At 41.9% G+C, this 10,304-nt stretch overlaps 1 protein-coding gene across 1 annotated transcript in view; it reads left to right on the forward strand.

Moving 5' to 3' along the window:
• The window catches only part of LOC109917622 (acetyl-coenzyme A synthetase 2-like, mitochondrial), a 72,363-nt gene extending 62,086 nt beyond the window's left edge, over positions 1-10,277 (forward strand). Inside the window, exons 8-11 of the mRNA XM_048600031.1 lie at positions 2,931-3,058; positions 4,083-4,146; positions 4,474-4,595; positions 8,545-10,277. Coding sequence (XP_048455988.1) covers positions 2,931-3,058; positions 4,083-4,146; positions 4,474-4,595; positions 8,545-8,721 — 491 coding nt within the window. The 3' untranslated portion in view covers positions 8,722-10,277. The remainder of the gene's footprint in view (positions 1-2,930; positions 3,059-4,082; positions 4,147-4,473; positions 4,596-8,544) is intronic.
• The last annotated feature ends 27 nt before the right edge of the window (positions 10,278-10,304 follow it).

Here is a 10,304-nt window from a genome sequence, read left to right on the forward strand (position 1 = left end):
CCTGCTGTGTTCATCCAGCTCTACACCTTTTTTACTCAGAAAGTGGTTTGTGTGTGGACTGAATTTCCAGAGGAAGTGATGGATGCAGGTACAGTTACAACATTTAAAAGACATTTGGATAAGTTCATGAATAAGAAATGTTTGGAGGGATATGGGCCAAGCGCAGGCAGGCGGGACTAGTTTAGTTTGGGAACATGGTGGGACCAAAGAGTCTGGTTCTCTGCTGTATAAATATAAAATTCCTTTGAACAGTTTCAAATTTGATTCTAACCTTAAAGTTTCTGATATAATGGGATACAAAGACTGCGATTGTCAGGAAGTGATTGAACCCAGGTGGATCTGAGTTCCTTCCAGACCACTTCAGCCATTGATTTGTGTGTATTGTCTGGTGTGTCCCCACTGTTTGAGTTCTGACACATACCGCATTATCCAGTTAACAGTAAGGGTCTAAGAGATGGATGGGCTTCAGTGGAGGGGGAGTACACAAGGTAAAATTCAACTCAGGGTCCTCATTCTGAACCCTGACCACCGTCTCCTGCTGAACAGCAGAGCCCTGCATCGCCTCCCAGATCCTGCACTGTAATGTCACTGGTACGTTAGGCAAGTTCTCAAAAATGAGCATCATTTTTGAGCTGCTGAGCAGTTACAGCAGGAGGTCCAGGCAAGTGTCTGTGAACATCTGGTTAAGGAAAGGGGATGCATTTAGCGAAGATGATGGCTTGGATATACGCTCACCACTTTAATGATCTAGCGACCCAGGTTAATATTCTGAGGCTCTGCGTTCAAATCCTACAATAACAGTTGATAGAATTTTAGTCCAATTCGTTAAACCCTGAAATTTAAAGCTAGTGGATGGCAGGCTATTGCCAATTTTGTTTAAAACCCATCCAGCTCAGTAATGTCATTTAGGGAAGGGAAATCTGTCATCTTTGTCTGGCCTATACGTGACTCCAAACACAAAGCAAAATGGTTAACTCTTAACTGCTCTCTGAGTGATGGGCACCAAATGCTGGACTAGCCAGCGATGCCCATATCCCATGAAAGAACTAGAAGAAAAATCACGATATCCTCCTCTACAGTAACTTCTTGCATTTATAGATATTGTTGATCAAGCGTTTTGGATGTGTACACCTCAGGTAGGATTTGAAACCAGGTCCTTTACCTCAGAGTCGAGGACACTACCATTGCACCATAAGAGCCAAAATTATATACTTTACATCACGGGTGTCACACTTCCAGAGCAGGTGGGGATTAAATCTGGATCTTCTGGCCTAGAGGTAGGGATATAACCACTGTGTTACAAAATCCCTTTAATTTTCAGAGTAAGGCTTGAACCCATGACCTTTTAAAATCAGAAGTAAGAATGCTAACCATTGAGCCATGGCTAAGCTGCTTGCAATTATGTAGTGCCTTTAACACAATAGAAGGTTCCAATGTGTTTTGCCTGACTATTAGCAAACAAGATTTGACAGTGAGCCAAATATGTAGATATCAGGTGACCAATAACCAATAAGAGGGTTTCAGAGAGTGGCTTCTAAAGGGAAAGAGGAGTAGAAATCTAATGAAGTATTTCAGTGCTCAGGCAGCTTAGGCCATCACTGCCAGTGATGGGACGATGAAGTTTGGGAATGCTGAAGAGGGCAAAAATGGAGAGGTACAGAATTTTGGTGGGCATTCTAGGATCAGATGTGGTTTCAAAGATAGGGAGGGGCATGGCCAGGGAGAGTTGTGCAAACAAGCACGAGAGTATTAACACTAAGTCCTTGCCTGACCTCAATTGAAGGTTCCTCACACAAATAGTCTTCCCAGTTAAGAGATTGTATGGGGTGTCTGGAGGACAGTCAGTGATATAGAATCCAAACCTACATTGCCTGTGAGGATGAGGAGGAAAAGAAATCAATCTGACCAAAGATATGAAGAAGATTTCTAACTGTTACGAAGTTGGGTAGAGTATTCATGAATTGGAAGGCAGGAAGTTGGAATTTGTTGGGCAAAGAGTGCTGTGGTCCCTTTAAGAAGTTGTGCTTTGTCTATGTTTGAAAGTTTATAAATGCAGGTGTACAGAGAGTGCCTGAATGGAAACATTTTGTATAGAACAGCCAAGCAACACTGTTTCCAAGACAAGTATGAATTTGACCAATTAATTTAAACAAAACACCTAGATACAGAAAGCCAATTGAATTGAAATCTGATGGTGTTGACAACTTGAAACCAATCGTATTATAAGAATTTGATTATGTCATTACGGGTATATAAGACGAGGGCATTTGGAAAATCAGAGAGAGAGCCAATTGCCATCTGAAAGAGAGAACTAGTTGCCATCTGCCAGAGTTGGCACCATTCATTTTTCAGAGAAAGCCCATCTAATTAATCAAAGGTAGGTACCATGGTATTTTAGCTCAAAGTCTTCATTGAAAAAATTATAGAGATAAAATATCCCTGACAGCAGAATTAATGGAAGAAAGGTGCTTGTAAAGAGACTGGAGATGGCAGAATATTCCAGAAGACGGTCTGTGTGAACTTGGAGAGATTAAGTTATAATTTATTGTTTTTTGTCAATTGGGTTTATATTAGTGGGACTTGTCTTTATTTAAACAGCATTCCAGTAGAATTTAGATCAGTTAGGGAGTAGTTAGTAGTCTCAGGGGGAATTGTTGGTTTGTTAGCAATGTTGTTAACTTGGTCATTGTTGGGTTAAATAAATTAATTGTTTTTTTATAAAGTGGACATCAGGGATTTTCTTTCTCTTATCTACTCTTTTAATAGATTGCAAGGGTAAAGATGAGCTTCTCTGGGTGTTTTTGAAGGTAATTATTAGAGGGGAACCCCTATTCCTGTAATAACAGATTGGGGCTTGTGCTTTAGTTTAATTATCAAAAGGGTTCGGCCTTTCCCCATCATAACACAGTTTCTTCCTCTGTTCTTTGCAGACCATTTCTTCACTGGTGATGGAGCATACAGATCTGAAGAGGGATATTACCAGATCACAGGCAGGTTGGATGATGTTATCAACATCAGTGGCCATAGGCTGGGCACTGCTGAAATTGAAGGTGCAGTGGTAAGTGAAATGAAAGAACTAAAGCTGCTCCTATAGATCATTTCTTTAATCCCCAGCAGGTGAGTTCTATTGAAGCCAGCATTTCAATATCTGTGGGTGCTCTGAGCGATGGTGGTGATGACAAGCCTACTTGATATTTGCTTACTTTGACCACTTCATGGGAATTTGAGAGTTAACCCACAGTGATTGATGAGAGGCAGTAAATCTCATAGAAACGAGGTCAAGGACATGGGTGAACCAGTTGAGTTTTTACAACATTCCATGGTCATGTTTATTGATATCATTATTTGTATTGGCATCTCTGTTTCTGTTTAAATGGAATCTACATTAAAAATCGGGCATGGTGGAAATTGAAGTCATAGTTGCTACATTTCAGTATGAGCTGGTGACACACTTCCATTCTTGTTGGGGTCTCATTGGTGGGATTTTATAAATTCTTCTGGTAAGTGTTTAGACATTGGACAAATAAAAGGGTAAGGAGAGAAGGCAGGAATACGTCATGGAGTTAGAGGATCAGCCATGATCATATGGAATGGTGCAGCACAATTGATGGGCTGAATGGCCTACTCTTGTTCCTGTGTTTCTATTGCTAATATCCAGGCCACATGTAGTACAGATCATCCCCAGAGCAAAGCTCTCTTTGCTTTTTTCCTAACAGAGGCTCTTTAAATTTAACATAATTGGACCCATTTGTTGGGTCTGGAATTGCTTCTTTGCTCACCACTTTAGCAGGGAAGAGGCCTGTACTCAATCGGTGCTGACACTCCCGCCATCGCTAGGTTAGGACCTTTTTATAGCTGACCCCAGAGACTGCCTGTAATGAGCAGCAGCCTCCTGTTAAAATTGAGCTGTGGCTCTTCAGTGCCCAGTTCAGAGTGGGATTACTAAACTTCTTCAGCCTAGATGGTGCTTGCATTAACCATCTCTGATTGACATCAGAGTCTGAGCTGCCTGAGCTAGAAGCCTGTTTTCATCTGCCAAGCAAATTAAAATCACTGACCGTAAGATCTCTTTGAACTTTCAGAACCAACACCAAGCTGTGGCCGAATCTGCAGCCATTGGATGTGCCCATGAGGTCAAAGGGGAAGGTAAGGACAGCAAAGAGAACATTCTGGTTTCTATGAAGAAGCAGAAACAGGATAAATAGCTAAGCTGAGTGATGGCTGCAGGCACTTTTGCTGCCAAAATTCACTTGTGTGTCAGACCTGAAGCCCCGGGTCCTCAGGGAAAGGAGTAATGTTGGAATGAGACAAACAAGGAACCAGTGACCCACGCAATGCTTCCCTCTCTCAAACCCATATGCCTTCTCAATCAGGCTTGGATTAGGTTTACGTTTTGAGCGTTTCAGCCACTGTGGGGAAGATCAGTGCTTGGACTATAAGTGAAAAACCAAATACTCTTGCTTCTTTTCTCAGGGTCCTACGTCTTCATTGTTCTGAAAGATGGGATGGTCATTGCTGAGGACGTCTTTGATAAGGAACTCAAAGACATTGTGTCCCAAAAGATAGCCAAATACGCTGCTCCTGATCAAATCCAGGTAGTGATCTGATGTCAATCCCTGCTTTCTTGTGTCTGTTGTGTATTGTGGACAGGATTGGTGCTAACTCCAGAAAGCCACCTGCCCAAAATGTTCATAATCAGTGGGACTATCCATGTAAAATACCCATGGGATAGAACAACAGGAGCTCAGCAGTCTGATAGGATCATGCATTGGCTTTCCAGTGCTTTGCACCATGGAGTATGAGGGTCTAAGTTGATGCTTCAGTTTCTTGCAAGTAGAGCTTAAAATATGGTAATGTCACATGGACAGATATAAAGGTTTAAAGGATTGTACAGTACGATGGATGAAATTGCCTTTTGTCAGTGATGTCAGCTCCAGGATATCTCTGCAGGAGTTCCATGGGGTACTGTACTAGGCCCAACCATCTTCAGCTGCTTCATCAATGGCCTTCCCTCCATCATAAGGTCAGAACTGAGGATGATTGCTGATGATTGGTGTTCCGCTCCATTCAGAATTCCTCAGATGGTGAAGCGATCGATGTTCACACACAGAAAGGCCCAGAAAACATCCAGGTTTGTGATAACTGGCAAGCAACATTTGTCCACTAAGATACCAGGCAATGACCATCTCCAACAAGAGAAAATCTAACCAACTTCCCTAATTACCATCACGGAAACGTCTAGCGAGGACAGTCTTTGGCCAAAATCAACCAGAAAGGAGAGAAGTAATGTTGGAATGAGATAAACAAGGAACCAATCACAGGCCACAAGTACAGGTCAGAGGGAGGCTGGCAGTTCCGTGGTGAGCCCGTCTAGACATTAAGAGCAGTGTAAGCCAGTCTAAATGGTGAATGTACAGAATCAATCTACTCACTGGGGCAGAACTAACCCAGATTGCGATGCAGAAGGGTCAGCCTAGACTTTGATGCAGAAAGACCAAACTAGACAGTGAGGCAGCAGAGTCAGTCCAGACAGTGAAGCAGAGCCAATCTCGACACGAGGAAGAGTCAATCCTGCTTGTTCTCCATCTACAAGACAAAAATTAAGAGTATGATGGAATACTTTGTACTTACCTGGATAGGTGCAACTCCAACAATGCTAAGAAGATCAGCACCTTTGTTATGCTCCTGGCTCAAGGTAATACTAGACAAGTCAGATCCCAGAGTGAACCCTGACTTGGTAGATTAATCCCCAATAATATATTATGCAGTTCATCACTAACAAGCTGTTATGGACTGAGTGAAAAGTACTGTTCTTTAAAGTTTTCACTGGTATTTCCCACCTTAACAGCCCTGTAGGTGTACCTACCTACAGCAGCACATGGTCTGCAGTAGATCGACCAGGCAGCTCCAAATGACCAAGGAAATAAAAGACAAAATTGTCTATTGCAGATAGTTGTTGCAGGGATAAATGTTGAGCAAGTCATCAGGAAACATCACTTAGCTCTTGTTTGAATAGTTTGTGAGGAAGAAAGCTGGACTTCTGTTCAAGATCTGATCTGAAAACAGATCTCTAAAACCTCCTGAGAGTGTAGCATACCCTCAGTGCTGCACTGGGAAAGTCTCTGAAGTATGGCTTTAATCCACAAACTTTCAAACCTAGAGGCTGAATACTGCCTCTCAGCATTGGCTGACACCTAGATTCCTCCCTTAGATTGAGGAGGTTGTTGAGATCAGATGAGGCTGCAGCAATCCTGTCCTGTGTGTTGGTTCCTTTCCTTTACTCAAGCCTGGGATGAGGGCATTGCTGGCAAGACCAGCAGTTCTGTTTGCAATAACACCTCCGATCTGTTTAACTTTCAAACTCAGTGCACGGTCCTCAACTGCATTCTTCTGTAAGTTGAGTGGATCTGTTCCTTGTAGTCCCTTCCATTATAATTAAAACATCAGCTATTTTTTAACAGTGAAACAAAATCAGTGAAAGATAAAATCATCAGTAAACCCAAAAATATGACCAGATGCCTTCTTTCAAATAAAAGGTAAATTGGATGAAACTTTGTTCATGGGATGTGGTCATTGCTGGCAGTCATTACTCTATCGTCCAGAGGGTGGGAGCACTGAGGTTGTGATTGGTACCTTTTTTAAATTGGTCAAAGAATAGGATTCTAGTTTGGTCTCTAGACAGGTAAGTGGGTGTGTTACAATCAGGAGAAGAATGTACCCCTGACACATCATAGTCAATTTCCTTCCCTGTTCTCAACACCTGGGTTTCTAGATGAAAAAATGTTACGAGAGAGTTGGTCCCCAGGAGCCATCTTCCCTGGAGAAGATTAGGAAGGGGAGAAAATCAAGCAGGTGAAGGAACAAATTGCTGAGATAGGGCCTGAATCTCAGAACATGGTGCCCACAGAGGCTGAGCCAGTGATGTGTGCATCAGGGGAAGCATAATCATTAATAATGGTTATTAATAGTGTGGTGTAGTCCCTTCAGCACAGATGTGGGTGCAATGAATTCACCCCAGTGTTTTGTAAGTAATTAAACTCCATAAGTTCATTTTGCCATTTCTTCTACTGTCACAGTAGATGGACATTACTGATTCGGCCAGTATTTAGTGCTACTCCCTAACTGAATGTTTTGAAGATCATTTCAGAGAGGCACTTGTGAGTCAATCATATCGATGAGTATCTGGAATCGTATGTCGGCAAGGATAGCAGATAGACTTTCCTAAAGGATATTTGTGAACCAGACAGGGTGTTACAACAATCAATGTTAACTTTAATAGTTACTGTTACTGAAATTTAGCTTTCAATTCCAGATTATTACTGAATTCAAATTGCCCTGCCCAAGGTGGGATTTGGACACGTGTCCAACAGCCTCAAGTAACAGTAATCTAGTGTTACTAATCTAGATTAGTAACATTACTGTGACACCACTCTATCCCTGAGGGGTAGATCCTACCAGAATGGAAGCACTCTAAGTGAAATAAATGTTACAACACATGGCATGTAAGACATTGCTCCAAAACATGAGCGAGTAATCTCAAATCAAAACAACATGCATTTTTGTAGCACCTTTAAAATTGTAAATCACCCTAAAACCCGTCACCGGTGCATCACCAGACTAAATTTGAAACTAATGTAACCTTCTGTTTTCTGATTTTGTATTTTTCTTGTGCCTGTTTAGCCATACCAATTCCACACTGCTCTGTAAAAGTGTTGCATTTTATTTTACCCAAGAGCCCATGCTGAACTGCCCAAGAGAAGGTGAAAGTGAAAGCCAGCTTCTTGAATACAATTGAGTTGATTGCTGAGCCATTTCAGGGTGGATGTTAAAAATCAACCACATTGCAGTGAGGCTGGAATCACATATAGGTCAGATGATGGTCAAAACCAGATTGGTTTTTACAACCCAGTAGCTTCACATTTAAGATTACAACAACTAACACTTAGATAAAAGATTCCAGGTATTTAATTAAAGAATTGAAGTTCTGCAGCAGCGCCTTTAGGGAGAGGTGATCATCCAGTGTTTTTATTGCTATACTTTTAACTCAGAGACCTGATATTGTTCTGGGCACCTGGGTTTGAATCCTGTCACAGCAGATGTTGGAATTTGAATTCAATAAATATCTGGAATTAGGAGTCTAACAATGACCAAGAAAATCATTGCCAATTGTTGGGGGAAAAACCCTCCTGGTTCACTAATTCCCTTTTAGGGAAGGAAATTGTCATCCTTACCTAGTCTGGCCTATATGTGACTCCAGACCCACAGCAATCTGGGTAACACTTAACTACCCTCTGGGCAATTAGGGATGGGTAATAAGTACCGGCCTAGCCAGTAACACCCACATACTGTAAATGAATTAAGAAAAAGCAACCAGCTGGGGATTTGAACTCATGTCAGTATGTTACTACCTTAGGCCTCTAGATTACCCCTTCCAGTGACGTGACCTACTATGCCCGTGCCCCTGCGGTTTTCACACTGCCCTGTGTGTCATCAAAGGGTCCAAACACTAGGAAACATTAAACCTGACCCTTTCTTGCCTTCTAGATTGTGCACAGTCTTCCTAAAACCCGCTCAGGAAAGATAATGCGTCGAGTCCTGAGGAAGATTGCGGAAAATAAAATCGACGAGCTTGGTGATCTTACTACCCTGGACGATCACACAGCTGTGCAGGAAATTATTGACGGGCATAAACAGATCCTGAAGAAAGAAGCTAAAAATTAACTGGGAGACATCATGCTGGGGATTTTAAATGCGCACCAGTTTTATTTTTTGTAAAATTATATTCATGCAACATATTACGACCAAAACCAACTCATTCCTGTCAGCTCTCAGTGCTAGGATGTGTAATCTTGAGCCCAGGAAAGAGCTCTGTTTCTTCATATAATGCCCCTGCAATTGAACAACCCAACAGTGCTCTTCTGCATCACAGTTCACAGGGATATGGCAGCCACTCTGTGGCAGGAATTATGCTATTCAACACTCAAGAACTAGAGGAAAGAGAGTGGAACAAACTGGGGGAAATGTGCAAAGGCTGATGCTTTGGGACTGTGAATGGCTGAGGTTCACAGCTAACATTGACAATACATTGTGCCCAGGTAGGGAGGAGAACCATGATCCACCCTGACCATTTTGACAGCATCTGCTAAGTAATTCTGTCCAAACTGCAGATATGCTGCTTCATCTTTGGAAGATATAGGGAGGATCAGCGGCTAGATTTTTGAAGTGGCGCCTCATTTGGACTTTGAGAGAAAGTGACTTCAGTGCTCCTCTGTAGTCACAACATGACCCCTCCACCCAAAGTTCTATTTTTTCAAACCCATTTGTTTTTGAACAAGTGAAATTAAAGGAACTGTGTGCCATGATTAAAACTCAGGTACACTCCACAGAGGGCAGAGAACATCTTAAAACTGCAATAGGTCAGGTTCTGATAGTTAGACCCTACTCGGGTTAATTTGATATGTACAAAGTCCAAGAATGCAGGAATGTTTTTTCCAAAAGCAGATCATCATGAAGTGTGTATGTAATGATTAGAACCAATGAAAATTTGCAGGCTAAGTATTGCCGTGGTTGCCTCAGTGACCTCTGGACTCATCATTAAGCACACAACTCCTTGACCTGTGGCCAAAACAATTAATCCATTACAACATTTTTACAGGAAGCAAATCTCAAACGTCTCCTTGAATATTTGTGAAGCATAACTTCTACTGTAGGTAGAACATGATGCACTTAAACTGGCTTTTATTTTGGACATTTGTTTTCAGCTTCATCGACAAAGCTTTCTCTGGAGCAAACCATGGAATCAGGGGTCAGGGGGTGGGGACTACAGTTCAAGTCACTCTAGCCCAAGAAAGTAACTTTGTACAAACATTCCTGTTTCCAGCAGCTCATTATACATGGTACTCCTGGGATTTTCTAATGTGGTCTCACCTCAACTGTACTGTTGCAGATTGGAGCAGCCGCTCCCATCTCCCCTGAATTTGAGCAGACTAAATATGAGCTTCACAAGGAGTCATGGGTATTGTGGGAGGTACAGGAGGAAATAGGGAGTCAGGTAAATGTGGTTGAGATTACAATTGGATGAACCATAATCTTGGTGTACAGCAGAATGGGCTTGAAGGGCCAAATGGCCTACTTTTACTTCCAAATCCCACGTTCCTTCCCCCCTGCCAGATTTTCCTACATGTGAAACCAATTTAACCAAGACTGCCTTGCTTTAAATTAATTGCCTTTTTATGTCAACTTTTTGTAAATGCATAAAAAATATTTTCAAAGAAACACAGAACACGATTGATAGTTGTGATTTT

This window comes from Rhincodon typus, chromosome 8 (assembly GCF_021869965.1).
Source record: "Rhincodon typus isolate 14 chromosome 8, sRhiTyp1.1, whole genome shotgun sequence".
In the NCBI taxonomy this organism is placed as follows: Eukaryota; Metazoa; Chordata; class Chondrichthyes; order Orectolobiformes; family Rhincodontidae; genus Rhincodon; species Rhincodon typus.